At 36.7% G+C, this 15,443-nt stretch overlaps 1 protein-coding gene across 5 annotated transcripts in view; it reads right to left on the bottom strand.

Annotated features, from left to right (window-relative positions):
- The window catches only part of LOC145660453 (2-aminoethylphosphonate--pyruvate transaminase-like), a 70,331-nt gene that overhangs the window by 44,703 nt on the left and 10,185 nt on the right, over nt 1-15,443 (bottom strand). For 2 of the 5 annotated variants that reach the window (XM_081725490.1, XM_081725489.1), the window contains exon 2: nt 9,800-10,007. The exons of 1 other annotated variant lie outside the window; for it this stretch is intronic. In XM_081725490.1, the coding sequence (XP_081581616.1) occupies nt 9,800-9,945 (146 nt within the window). In that variant the 5' untranslated portion in view covers nt 9,946-10,007. Of the gene's footprint in view, nt 1-9,669; nt 9,689-9,799; nt 10,008-15,443 lie in introns of those variants that run through there. 2 more of the 5 variants (XM_081725491.1, XM_081725494.1) reach the window with 2 other exon arrangements.

The raw sequence follows: 15,443 nt of genomic DNA on the forward strand, positions 1-15,443 counted from the left end.
TCTAATGCGTATTCGACGCGTCAGTTGTGCGAAAAACAGTTATCATCGGTAGTGAGTCGCCGTTTCCCGATGTGGGTAACAGAGGGCGCTACTGTCTGCGGCCAGTGAAGCAAGCACTGGTATATGCGAGGAAGCAATGCGACATGTGTGTAAATTTGTTGTGCAAGACCCGCTTGAAGTGAAAGCACAGGTGCAGAGACATATTTAATGCTTTTGTTCCGAAATGGACAAAATCGAAGCAGCCGAAAAAGAACGACAGAAGCGGAAGGAAAGAAAGAGATAAAAGAAAATCGTTAACTCTGACAAAGAAATGTAGCAAAATCAAGGCGAAATGCGGTACATTTGGTGTGTTTCCTCGATGTTAATGTGGAAATTAAAACTGTACAGTCAAAAAGCCGGATTTGGGCAAATTTGGATTTTAAAAATCCAAAGTCCTGATCAGTAATTCGGATTTCAAATTCAAATTCGGTTTTCGGATTTACTAGAAAATCGGGCAAGGGGAGGGATGAAAACGCCTTCTAAAAGTACAAACATGTACATAAAAGAAGATAACTATTATTAAAAACGAAGGTAATGATCTTTCTTTTTGTTGTTGTTGTTGTTGTTGTTGTTGTATAGGAGTTTTATAAATATCCAAACATTTTTTGGAAATCCCGGACTATTGCTTAGCGGGGAAACAAAATCAGACAAGGCGTCGGAAGAAAATGAAAAAGGAAGAGACCACGCTAAATGATTGTGGATTCGAATGAAAAATCCAAAGGTTGTTTATTGGTGCAAAGTACATATCCAGTCTGTTCGAGAAGAATATTTGATACGGACACCGCCAGAAAAACGAAAAAAGGGCAGTGCTCTAAAAATTAATACTAGCGACTTCGAATAAAACTTTCACAGGTTTATAGTGAGATCTACCATTCGAAGAACTATATTAGGTTAGGCAAGGGTTAAGAGTGATATATTTCTTATGCAAAATATTGAAGTACTACACAATGCTATTGTGTTTTGTCGTTGCAGGCAAAGAATACATTGGAAAGGGTGGACTGTCGGTGCAACAAGAGTGTGACCTACCTCCTGTCGCCATTGAGAAATGCTGCAAGAAAAAAATGCTACAAACGTATGCCATTGAAGACGCAAAGAACGGCAAGGCTATCCTTTTGGGTTACAGGAGACTACGAGCAGCATTGCACTTTCTGGACTCATGGTGCGTCAAGACCCGAAGGTTAATGTTCGAAATGCCATCACACACAAAAGCTGCATTTAGAAGTACAAAGTAAAGGACAAGTGAAAGGAAATGACTGTGTAAATCTTTCTTCTTGCGGTCTTTAATGTTGATACGGGGAAGGTTGAACGAATATAGAAGAAGCTGAAGGCAGAGCAAAGCTTGCGAGACAGAAGGGGAAAACGCATGACACATGAAACTGACGAAGTCTGTAAAAGAGTTAATCTGCGTATATTGTCTGTCTATTCCCACAAGGAAAGTCATTATGTCGGAAGGACACTAAACTAAAGTATTTAAGAACCTAGACCTAAACCTGCGAAGCTTTGAGACCTCTTTGTGGATTTCTATGCTGCTGTCATGGATGACGTAAATGTCTCCATTGCACAAAAAAGTACGAGAAGTACTTCAACCAGTTCGCAGATTTAAGCTTTTCGTTACCACATACTAAAGTATGTAATGTTTGTTTTGAAAGTAACCTAAAAAATATCGAAATTTCAGATGTCATTCTACACAAACGGAAAGTGAAGCAACACAAAACGTTGAAAGACGAGCTCTTAAAAAATTAGAGCGGTCTCCACTTCGGAATTCGATTATGCACAAAACTTACCCCTTTTAAAGCTACCGATTCCGGACCAGTTCTACAAACGCCTTTTGTGGCTGTATCTCTTCAACGTATATGTTCATCATGCAGCACTCTGGTCTCCTACATGTTTCCCAATGAAACGGGGTTGCAACGGAAAGTGCCAGTATTGTCTGTTCCTTCCTGTATCATGTAATAAAACTGACCTTCGATAAAGAGAAGTATGAAAGACTCGTACTGTTCTCAGATGCGTGCGCGGGACAAAACAGGAACTACACTTATTCCACTTCCTATATATGCTATCTAGATCTCTGTGTGTGCCGACTATGCACGTGTTCCCGGTTAGAGAGCACTCGTACCGCCAATGCGGCAGGAACTTCGTGAATTATGCTCAGAGGTTGAAAAGGAGATAGGTGTTGGAAACAGAACAAGAGGATGTGGATATGACTTCATCAAGCAAAAATCCGCCCTTGACAATGGTTGATGGGACGCAAGATGATTATCCCGTTTGACTTTGCAACAGCCAATCGATCTCAAAGGCAGTACGGATAGCATACAAACCACAAACGTATAGTGGTCTAGGAGAACAAGTCTATTCGATGCAGACACCACCACTGGACACCATTTTGTCCTCCTTCAAGAAACATACTAAACTGAAATCAAGGATTCAAAAAGGTATGTGGAACCTCTGGTACGATTTGTTACTCCTACCAAGCAGTAGTTTCACAAGAACGTGCCGAATCCTGCTGGTATCTTTGTATCTGTGCTCCCGAATTCTGAATCTGAAATGGACGTATCAGGTTTAGAGTTTTAAACAAAACTCAAGACAGTGCAGTTTCCGTATTTTGTTGCCTACAACATTTAGATTATTGTATATTTTGCATCCTCGCGTGCTGCAATATATAAACGTTGTCACACACGTCGTCGTGTGTTCCCATTGTCTTTTTCCTTTCCACCACTACTATAGGGTATGTAATAACAAGGTATATGCTCACGAATAATATTATATATATATACACTACCGTTAATTACTATGTTGCATGTTAAGTTTATAAACTTTGTAACTCAAGATCTCCTAGGCCCAACGTGCAAGGGGCCCCTCAAGGCGCCTCCCCAGGTGGCGGATAGGGAAACTCCTACTAGATATAGTAGGCACTGGAGCCAACCAGGGTGGACCAAAACCAGCACTGCAGCCTTGCAGTTCGTGGAGGGATCCACAAAGGCTAAGGGAAGACAACCCTAACAAAAATCACCCAGTCCTCCAGGGTGGGGGTTGGGCGTGATGCTAACAACATCGTGCCGGAAAAAAATAACCGTTCAGAAAGCCGAAAGTGTGCCTCAGAAGGACGGGATAATAGGAAACGGATCGGCGAAACGGAATAAGGACATGATTCTGGCAACCTGGAATGTGAAAAGTATGTTAGGACCGGGCAAGATGCATGAAATAGCGTAGGAAGTATTGAAGTATGGAATACAAGCGGCGGCCTTGCAAGAAATAAGATGGCAAGGCACTTGAAAAACAGAGGATAAAGACTTCACAGTGTTTTATTGTGGAACGGAGCAAAGAACTGGCCAATATGGAACAAGATTCATCGTTTCAAAAGAAGTGAGAGGAAGTGTCATACAATATAAACCTATCAACGAAAGAATCAGCTGGAATTTACAAACCACTGCAAGTGTAGGAAAGAATACAAGGGACGACACAGAGAAGCAGCCAACATATGAAGAAGTGGAAACAATCTTAAACCAAATGAAGAACAATAAGGCCCCAGGCGAAGGTCAGATAACAATACAATTAATAAAGATGCCAGGTGTTACAATGAAGAGAGAATTTCATGAACTCCTTAAGCGCACCTGGGAAGAATAACGAATGCCTACGGATTGGCAAGGAGGAATTATCTGCCCAGTACACAAGAAAGGAGACCGCACAGACTGCAGCAATTATAGGTCGATAATGCTACTAAGCACAGTGTACAAAATATTAACGAACATTAACAAAGAAATGAAAAAGTAAACAGAAATAATAATCGGAGAATAGCAGTTTGGATTTAGACCTGAAAGAGACACGACTGATCAGTTATTCGTTCTACAGCAAATTATAGAAAAACATTACGAATACGGACTTGACCTGATAATTCTATTTGTTGACTATCGCAGAGCCTTTGACAGTGTAAATAGAAACCAAATCATTAAGGTAATGCAGCAAATGGGCATTCCCAGTAAGCTAATTAATTTAACACAAATGATAGTGCGCCAAACAAGTACTAAAGTAAGAATAGGAAATGATGTAAGTCGAGAATTTCAATATTACGAAGGAGTCAAGCAAGGAGACGGGCTATCCACCACGTTCTTTATTATAGCACTGCATGCAGCTGTACAGGAAATAATAAAAAAAAAAAAAAGTTAATTTTTATCAAAAGCACTCAGATCTGCGCATAGGCAGACGATTTTGCAATAGTGGCTAAAAGAAAAAAATACTTGGCGGAAACATATCAAAAATTAGAAGAAGCAAATAACTTAAATTTGGGTTAGAAACAAACGTCAACAAAACAAAATTCATGATTATCACTAGAAAACCAGAGAAATTTAAAGAGAAAGGATAGTTATACATGGAAAAGAATTTGGAAGAGTGAGCTCGTTTAAATATTTGGGTATTTCAATTAACGAACAAAACAAAAAGGGAGAAACTATAAGAGAAAGGACACATATGAGAAACAAGGCTTACTACGCAAATGTGCAACTAATCAGAAGCAAACTCAAACAGAAAAACCAAGGTTACCATCTACAAAACATTAATCAGGCCAATCGTAACGTACGGAGCATAAATATTTGTCATGAACAAGGCAGAAAAAGAAGCTCTACGAAGATTCGAAAGAAGAATAATACGCAAGATATACCGCCCAGTGAAAGAAGACGATATATGGAGAATAAGTAGCAATGAAGAAGTAAACAGTATATTGAAAAATGAAGTTGTTGTAAAGTTTATTAAATCTCAAAAGAATAAGATGGCTAGGCGACGTACAGAGAATGCCAGAATCGAGAATACAAAGAAAAATAATGAAAGAGCAAAGATATTCCGTAAGAAGGAAAGGAAAACCAATAGCAAGGTGGATAGACAACGTAACGGAAGGCTTAAAATGATTAAACGTGAAGAGATGGTGGGAGACTGACAAGGATAGAAAAGCACGGAAGCACATTGTTAGGGAGGCCAAGGCTCACAAAGAGCTGTAGCACCAGTTGGTAAGGTAGGGTAACTCAACACCTCCATTTTCACTTACCTAGTTATTTTAGAAGGCCCTTCAACTTTCAAAGCAGCATAAAATAGGAGCGAAAGGTCGCTTCAATGCACATCAGGAAGGTTCACTTAACCTGATGGAGTTTCCTAAGTATTCAGTTACATTTGTTTGCATTAATCACGCGTCCGAAACAATAAAACAATGTAACTTTCGTGGTTGAAAACACGTTACCGTAAAGGATAACATCTGATAAGCCTGGTTTTGTGGTGTGCTTGGTAAGTGTTATGATATCTTTACTTATATTATTTTCTTTAGTTTTCATTAAGTTTAATTTTCTATTATGTTTTGCCTAATGTTTGTGTCATTTTGGTCCTGTTTAGAGACAAAACTATTATATAGCGGAACATAAAGTAACTTCTTTTTTTCTCCCCGTGCAATCTGATGTGTTGTTTGAAGAACAGAAAAGTAACTCGTGGTTAAAGTTAGTTTGTTTTCTTATCGCTTTGTCCTTGGAATAGGTTTGTGTGAGAGTGTGTTAGCATGGGCAAAAGTATATATATATATTTAAATCTGCACATTACTATTTATACCCTTCGGTGAACCTAACCGTAATATTACTTTCGTCTTCCTTCGCTAAACTGATGGCTTTCCAAAGTTGTCGACACTGGGCCACCGAATCCTGTTTTGGGAGGTCCAAGTTGGTGAGGGAGGGGGAGAGTAGTGTTACACTTCCATTATTCACTCCCTGTATTTTCCACAGCACAAATTTACTATCGTTTAAAATAACTTATGTATCTGTAAGAAAGATGAATTTGGAACACACACATTATTTTTCGCACAAAAAATTTGTACAGTACATATATTCTATTTCATACAGCACATACCTCTAAATAAAAATACACCAAACAATGTAACAGCCTTATTTGAAACGAGCTACAAATAAAACACGTAAAGCAAACAATGGAAGAACACAATTAACCCTCTTCTAATACGTTTGTCTAAACTTAAAATCCACTAGAAACTTTTTTTTTAAGGGATCGAACGTCTTATTATTTTAAATATTCTTACATGAAGAGTAATGTTTGGGACGATACTCCACATTAACATAAAACGCTTTTGATTTATTTCTTTTCTTTCTCCTTATGCATCTAGCAGTATAATGTCAATTGAAGAAAAATACAATATTTCATACATCTATACCATTTTACTAATTGAATATTAATATGAACATATCAAAAGTTATAGTCCTCAACTTTTCGACATTTACAGCTTTACTATATTTATATATTGTACTCAAAAATGGAAGTTTTGTTTTTCTACATAATCAAGAGGAAATCAGAGGATGTAAATACAAATGATATTCTAGCAAGAAAGAAAAAGAAAGGAAAAAAGAAAAACCTCCGTCCTAAGATGTTACTAGAAAGGTGGAAAGACAATGAAATATCGCAGGTGATTATATATAAACAAAACAAAACAGGTAAAAATAAACTATTTTATTATTTCGTGCACATAAATGTCTTACTACGCAAACCTTAACGTGGTGAGGATGAGGACAGATGGATCAACAGCAGAACATTTAGTACGTGAGAAATCAAATATGGATTCTTTTGTTATTTTATTCCAACCCGAATGTCAAGAACTTTTGAAAATTGTTTCTTTCAAACTATTTTGGCGCATGGTTATATGCACTCTACACCAAACTAACAAGTAAGGGACCATATGGTTGTCGCGCAAATCAGATACAGACATACGCCACCTGATTGAGCATAAAAAGATATGGAGAACACAGAAATTTAAGGTGCTAAGGGCCATAGGGAGCGGAGCGAGGAAAGAGGAAACATTGAATGTCGGCAAAATTGAAGAAAGTCAACCAAAAGAACGAAACTAAACATAACAAGGACATCAAGACGAAGAAAGATCATAATCAGGGTTGCCATCCGGACCGCAATGTTGCCAGCGCTGCATAACATTGATATGGAAGATATAGCACAGTATAGCAATTCATGCACAAGGAAAAATATTAGTAATACAAAAGACAATTAAAAAAACTCTGTACACGTGCGTAAAAAGGTTTAACGTAGTCGTGAGTGGATATTACACCCGCGTGAATACAAATGGAGGAAAATAGAGAACAGTACGCACCATTTGTAGTTTAATTGCAGTTGACGTGAAGATCACGAATGAATGCGTGGTCAACACACAAACATTTCTCGCAGTGAGCACAGCGAATGAAAGCAAGCTGGTCACACGCGTCTCTGCAGCATTCTTCTGTGAGTCCTTTTTCAAAGCAATATGCGGAAGGTATTTCAAACTGTCCAGGATGTTCATTGGAGTAGCCACATTTGAAAAACGCAAAGCGTATCATCTTTTGGAATTGCCTAGAGGAAAACTGGTAATGAACAAATGACTGAAGGCGGAGAAAGTTCTCACGTTGCCACACATTAATACTGGAGAACACTAACGTATCTGTGATGAACTTCACCATGTTTTTGAATGGACGAAAGAAGAACACATCAGCAGGTTGTATAAGACCTGTACATTTCGGAGCAATCGGCTTTTTGTAGAACTGAACACCGTTAGGAACGGTCATGTTGTAAAGAGTGTCATCCTTGTTTGGAGTCCAGGAGTCAACCAAAAGCAAAACACGATCCTTACCCTGAAGATCGGGCCACAAAACTTCTTCCAGGAAGATTTGCAAATCCCGTTTGGTCATAGTCGCTGATCTTCTTGCATATGCTTTCACATTGGGAAATTCAGCGACCATCATCATCATCATGGAACGATGCTCCCAAACACTTTCGTTTCTGTATTATCATGTGTACCCCCTTCACTTTCATGTCTATATTTGTCCTTCATGTACATTATTCACTCACGACTATCGTTAAGCCTTTTTACGCACGTGTACAGAGTCTTTTCAATTGTCTTTTGTGTTACTAATATTTTTCCTTGTGTATGAATTGCTATACTGTGCTATATCTTCCATATCAATGTTATGCAGCGCTGGCAACACTGCGGTCCGGATGGCAACCCTGATTATGATCTTTCTTCGTCTTGATGCCCTTGTTATGTTTAGTTTCGTTCTTTTGGTTGACTTTCTTTCCCTGTTTGCAAGAAATTAACTTTTCCCGTCATTCCTGACTTTCTTCAATTTTGCCGACATTCAATGTTTCCTCTTTCCTCACTCCGCTCCCTATGGCCCTTAGCACCTTAAATTTCTGTGTTCTCCATATCTTTTCATGCTCAATCAGATGGCGTATGTCTGTATCTGATTTGCGTGACAACCATATGGTCCCTTACTTGTAAGTTTCTTTCTTCCCTTTCTTATTCAAAGTATTAACTCTTTTGCTTTACATATATCTGCTCCAAACACATCTTTTTGTTTTATCTAACTTAACGTCTTCAGAACTTTTCCACATTTAATGTTATAATTTGAACACAGCCTGAGGGGAAAAAAAAGGAAGAAAATCATATAAAACGAAAAATAAAACATATTTACATGAAATGGGCGAAAAAAAAACCCAAACCAAACCACAAAGTACATAAGGCCATGAACAAATCAAAACACGATGTGCAATCCATACACTGACCCATAATTACAGATTTTTCTTTATTACAGCACATATAATCACACAGATTTACGACAAACTATTGCTTCAATTTGGTAATAACAGATTTCAGAATAAGTTTCATTCATAATTTCAGTTTAGACATTTCTATACATTTCAAGGTTTGTTTCGTTAACAATAAAGTTAAAAAAAAAAAAAAAAAAATGTTCATTAGAATGTTTTTTTCTTGACATTGCCATTCGAATACGTGCATTCCAATGTTAAGTATGTAATACAGATTTTGATCATCATTCCTCACGACGCGACTATTCGATGAAAGAAAATTTGCAACAGAACCTTCCTCTAGGTAATCTCTAACACCACGCCAATTATTGTGAAAAAGAATATTTGTACAAAAACCCCAAAAGTGGAACACAAAGAACATGAAGGACATCAATGTCCTGAGTACTGCACATATGATCATTCGTAAAAGTAATTCATCACTTATGTCAAATTATGGAACATTCTTACACGTAGAGAGCTTATACAGAGCAGGAGTAAAAACCTCTAAGTTACACCCTTTATGTGAAAAGAAACTACGATCAATAGAAACAACTGTTGCAATGACATGGCAAATGAAAACGGGAGTAATACCAAAACAATACCCAAAATCTACTTCAATTTTAACAAATTTTGATCCTATTCCGCAAGGTATCAACATAATTACGGAATTTCTCAGGATCCAATTCCAATCAATATTACGACACGCAGGCATTTTTGTACATAAATTACTGTTTTCATTATACCTTTTCCACATCAAACCTTCATAAAGCTTCTGGAAGCTAATACTACAGATTCTGAGTGAAAAATGTTTTTACACGGATGATGTAATTATAAGGAATCAAATGTTTCTGAATCCAAATTACACAGAAAAATATGCGTTGCAGTTAATAACTTTGACACAACATAATTCACCAAAAATACAATTTAGAAACTGACATGGAATTTCAACAAGTTTCATATTTGTGAAAGTGATACTAAAACTCACGTTACAAAAGCTATAATTTTTTATTTTAAAAAATGCACTTTCACCTAATCCAATCCTGGTAATATCTGGTCATTACAGGGTAGAACAAAGTCAGCTGAGAACACAATTCAAGCCACCACCACCTGCTGGCTACCCCACGCTACTGCATGCAACCACACTCACCACATTACATACCTATTATGCACATAAGGTATTTCGTATTTTTGTTTGTCACGGTTGGTCATTATCTTTCTTTGTGACTGTACTATTGCTGGTCGCAGTATCACATTTCCTTGGACGCAAAACGTCCAAGATCTGCCAATAATTTGGTTCAGCGTCATTTTATTATGCGCACTGGAAGTTTGTTGTTGTTTATCTTCAAGATCTATGCATGTGGTAATTACTGAAATAAAAACAATTAAGTAAATTTTATTCATCTTCTTTCTTTTAATGTACAGGAATCGTGTAATATCATGTTCCAGTTTTGCATAGCTAAACATTAAATTAGATAAAATAAATGATTCAAAAAAAGTGTTTCAAAATAAGAAAGGTGACTTTTATTTCCTTTCTTTAATTGAAATTTTTAATCCTCGCAGGGATCTTCAGCAACGGTTTATGTTGTGTCACCGAATCCTTTCCATTTCTAATTGTGGTTTATAGGTTACAAGAGAGTCCGATGATGCAGCATAAATGATTGCTGAAGAAGATCCCAGTTAGTATTTAAAATTCCAAGTACAGGAAGAAAATGAAGGTAAGTCACTTTTTAAATATGAATACGTATTCTACAGTTTCAATCAGTAGTATTTCAATTATAAGTTACAAATGGGAAAAATTAAAAGTATGCTCATGATCACGGAATGCTTGCTTGTGAGAAATATGATTAACTCCAAAGTACAACATGCCTCTCACATGGCATCTCTGGCATGTAAAACTTGAGGTGGACAACTAGAACAATGATTGTAGACCCCAACTAAATTTGTCAAAATTGTGAAATAAATGGGAAGCTACTTGAGCTAGCTGGATTGGGTTTATACCTGTAGCAGTGTAATTAATCATAATTTTCTCCTATCACTTGTGGGTCACTTGAAACATATAGTATTTACAAGTTTCTGTATACTATGATTCTGGGAACTTCGGCTTGATGTACGAGTTATGAATACCACCCATTTATTTTAAATTTCCCAACCCTCCTTGTCTCCTTCCATCGTACTTTCTACCAGATCAGTCAAAATATATTTTTCTTTCTTTAACAACGTCCTAATGTCTTTTTAATTACTTCACTTCTATTATTCGTATTTGCGCTTTATTAGTTTATCATTCCAATCAGTTAAATTTTTCATTCTCTTCGACATACAAATTTCGGAGAAATCAAGCGCAGTATATTTTATCATGTTTTCGTAATGTTCATGTTTCTGCTGCATACAATGCAATGTTCAGCATTTAACTCCTTCTTGTCACTCTTCATTCAGTGAACCATATACTGTGCTTCTAATCACAGTCATCTTAAAGATATTTCACCATAACACACTTTGCTTTTTATTTATCAATTATATTTCATACTTTCGTTGAGAATACTATCTAAATATAGAAAACTAGCCACCCATTCTATTTTCTTTCTTCAGACTTCTACAATTGTCACAGCCTCAATCATCTCAGCCACCACTGCTTTAATCCTTTTCATATTTATTTTAATCTCACATTATTTTTAGTTTCTTCTTTGACATCATCCTAATTTTCGGTTTAGATTCTGCAACGGCAATCATATCATCTGAAAAGAAAATATAATCCTTCTAGTTCTGATCAAATTAACCTGTTCCCTGATCGAACTCTCCTTCACTGTTCATCTAGATAATAAAGAATGTCACTGAAAGAAAATATATATATTTTTTTAACGCCTCTTCTAAAATCATGATCCAATATAATTTCTTGTATTCCAACTTTTAATAATCGCTTCACATGAGGGTTTGTACCGAGTCTGATCTTTCATTTCATTCCAAGCATCTTTCATTTTACTCAATTCAAGCACTTAAAGCTTTTTCGAATTAAATTAATATACTTCATACACTTTCTTCCCTTTGGCTGAGAAGCTGTCTCATCATCACAGTCTCCTTTAGCCTAACCGGCATAATCGTGGGACGTAAAACTTAAAGATTTCATTTCATTTCATTTTTTTTTTTTCATTTCGATGAAAGCCACTTATATCTTTGTGGTCTCTTTCAAATCATAATTGTTCAATTTTCTTACTTTGCCCATATAACTCCTCTCGTATTCGAAGCTGAATTTTTACTCTGTGTGATGTTAAACAAGAATGTTAACATATTTTATATGTCTCAGAATACGGTATATGGCGCAATTTGCACGAAAATCACACCACAGAAAGTCTGACTCTAGAGAGTATGGTGATATTAGTTTGAAGATCTCAGCACACCGGCCACTGTAAACGGAGACTAATCGCAATAACTGTAGAGGGCATGTATCTGCTACTAGTATGAAGGTTGTCGGACAACAAAAGAAATTTATGTTGTGGAGCATTTCGAGGGCAACCCGAACGAACCCGTATTGTACAATTAAATATCTTCGAGCATAACCACGTACTGAGGCAATGAGAGGTCGGATGGTCGTTCATTGAACTGTCACTTGCGTCATATCGTATTGGTGGTTCATCGATAGTAGGCAGAGGGTTCTCATAGCCGATATGCCCTCTTCAGTGCCTCCACGACGTATCGAAGTGCTCCTGAAACGAAGAATCACTCCGTCCGCCCTAAATGACAGGACAATGACCAGCACTCCAACCAGAGCACCCCAATTCTTCGAACACTGAACACCGTGAGCACACAAACATTATACAATCGATTATTGAATATTAATCTACCATCCTGAGTTACTTTCGTACAATTATTCCTAACATATGATCAACGCCAAGAACTTTTATGTGGTACCGTGAGAGACTGCGGTGGCAAGGCGAATGGAAAATAGTGGTATTCAGCGATTAGAGAGAAATCCACTGTATTCTCATTCATCATACAGGACCACTGTGATGTAGGGTTGTTACAGTGGAGTTGCAACAAGATTATGTAAACTGTTGAACAACGACTTAATTGTCATTCACTGCATGAACCATAAGCTTGAGCTTACAGTTCAAGATGTGATACGATCCGTAACTAATGTGTATCAACGCAATCATTTATGGATTCTTCATATTCAGTTTTTTCTTTTTTTTTTTTTTTTCTAAAGTCCAAAAAACCAGAGACTACTTAAACAATTACCAGACGAATTGTCTACAACTTTTCTGAAATTTGGTTGTGTGTTTCGAGTAATTGGATTTCATCTTAATTCAATTCTGTGTGGTCACTGTGGGTGAGTTGCATTGCATTGTGTAGATCAATGTTCTAATTTATATAGTGCGACTGTCTACGTTCATCCTCCTGGATACTACTATCAACCTTTTACGAATTCTTCTCGCTGCAGCCAGGAACTTAAGTCGTGGGATTACTTTAGTGTTACTCCACGTGCATTAGTGAGTGGTGTAAGAAAAGTATTTGTGGTGAATCCCAAATATAATCTTTCATTCATCTATATATGTGAGACAAAGGATTATAACATCGTGAAATGTAATTTTATATTAGTGGAAATAATTAAGTGTTACATCTATATCAGTGTTGTTTTTCTCTTACGTTTTTTTTTTCTTTTCTTTTCTACACATAGTGCTTTTAATTAATAAGCATAGTATTCTTCTATTTAATGTGTTCTATTATCTGGATGTCCGTGAGGATTTTGAGACGAGACATCCGAACCTCTCGGTGCTTGATGCTCATCTCATTGTTGAGACCTGAGGGCGATCCGGGAAAAGTATTGTAATCCCATTTTGGAAATCATCTTTGATGCCTTAACTAGGTAAGTTCAGATCTCCTGAAAGCACTCGTTGGTGGGACAGCAGGGGTGCAGATTTGCCAAGCGGTTATATTCTTAGATTTTTGTGTATTATTTGTCATTCTTTCATCCTTATTTCATTGTTAGGTTATGGAACAGTTTTGTAATCTGTAAACGGCTGTTAGCAGTCTTCAAGATATATATATATATATATATATTTTTTTTTACAAAGTTCTTTATATAACTTAACTGGCATTTACCTTTGACATCTTTACTTGTTGCTGCACTTATTTAGTGAATGGCAACGAACATTTTTGATACTCGCACTAGATAAGGAAAGTGAAGGAAGAGCCTATAAGATTGGTACATGTAATATTCAATACCATTATCGCTTATGATGAGAACAATTGAGTTTTTTTCTTCATGATGTAGCGATCCAGCTAATGGAAATAGATTTTCACATTGAATCGATTTTTAAGAAAAATTGAATAATCTGATTAAATGCTAAGATTTGTATTAAGAATATAGACGTAATATTATTTAAATGTAGGGAAAATATACTCAACTATAAGGTATCTGCATTATATATTTATACACAGTAACGATTGTTTAGCGTTTATGTGGTTATCAGGTGTTTTGAAAGAATTTGTTTCTTTTTTTAAAAAAAGAATGAGAGAGAGAGAGAGAGAGAGAGAGAGAGAGAGAGAGAGAGAGAGAAAAGAAAGACGTAAAGAGCGATAATAACGTAAGAGACAATTTCCAACACTGAGTGGCAAGTCTTGCTCGCGAAGCAGCTGCCTCTTGAGGCTGACTGGCTGCATTACCTTCGGTCGGGGGAGTTGAGTTCGCGTGTGCTTGATCATCGTGTTAGTTTGTAGTTAGCATGCTGCATGTCTAGCTTGAATCTTAAAAGTGGAGAAAAAGAGCGGCCAAAGGAGAAGTGAGTGTGTTGAGAATGCTTTCAGTGAACATAATTAAGTTTTTCATTAGTAATTGTGAACTCCGATAATTTTGTTCCTTTCTGGAAAAGTATTTTCTTTCAATTTGGTGGAGTTAAACCGGCATCCAGGAGACGGTGCTTGAGGAAGCCTTGGTGGCCAGACAAAGATGCCTGTTGAAGGGGCTTTAGTCTACTCCATTCGTAATTATAGTGATTGGATTTCATTGCCTTGGATTTTTAGTATTAACTTTTCCGCTACTTCTTACGAAAAAAAAAAAAAAAAAAAAAAAAAAAAAAAAACCGCTCATACTCACTTCGTCTCGGGCCCAGTTTAGCTGAAAGTCAGTATTCGACCAAAGGACGGAAGCTGTTCCTACCAGAGGAAAGAAATAATATTCGTAAAGGTAAAAATTACAGGCGCTAAATTGCGTTTCGTCAAAACCTGGTGAGTTTCAGGTTAACTGGTAGTTTATTCTTATGGGTTTAGTTGGTTTGGTAGTGGTATTAGGGAGCTGAAAATGGGTTAATATAACTTGCATTCAGTCGCTGACATGTACTCGATTAGTTTCCACCGAATAAGCATCAGTATTTTCACTTTTGCGAAACTGAAGAAATTCCTCCCCTGCCAAGTTTTTATCTTACCTCACTAGACATAATTATATGGTTTTGAATGGATTTTTTTTTTTTTTTTTTGGCATGATTGTCCAGTATTCATTGAATTACCTTTATTTTGTGATTTATATTGGTCAGAGCTGAGTATTGATGCAATCTCTCTCACGTCGTTATTGAACTCGAAATAACAGTTGAGTTGGGTAACATGAAACTGGTTTACAGAAATGCGAATTTTGTGGAGTTGATTAGATATAATTGATGAGACTATTAGGAGGGTTGGAAGTATATATATATATCTTTTTCTTCTGAAATTACACAAATTGAGGAGTCAAAAAGATTGCACTGGATTAGTTTGAATTTTTGGAGCCTAAATCTTAGCTAAAAACTTGATTAGATTCAATTAAATTGTGATCCTAT

Source organism: Thermobia domestica, chromosome 9, assembly GCF_964235325.1.
Source record: "Thermobia domestica chromosome 9, izTheDome1.hap1.1, whole genome shotgun sequence".
In the NCBI taxonomy this organism is placed as follows: domain Eukaryota; kingdom Metazoa; phylum Arthropoda; class Insecta; order Zygentoma; family Lepismatidae; genus Thermobia; species Thermobia domestica.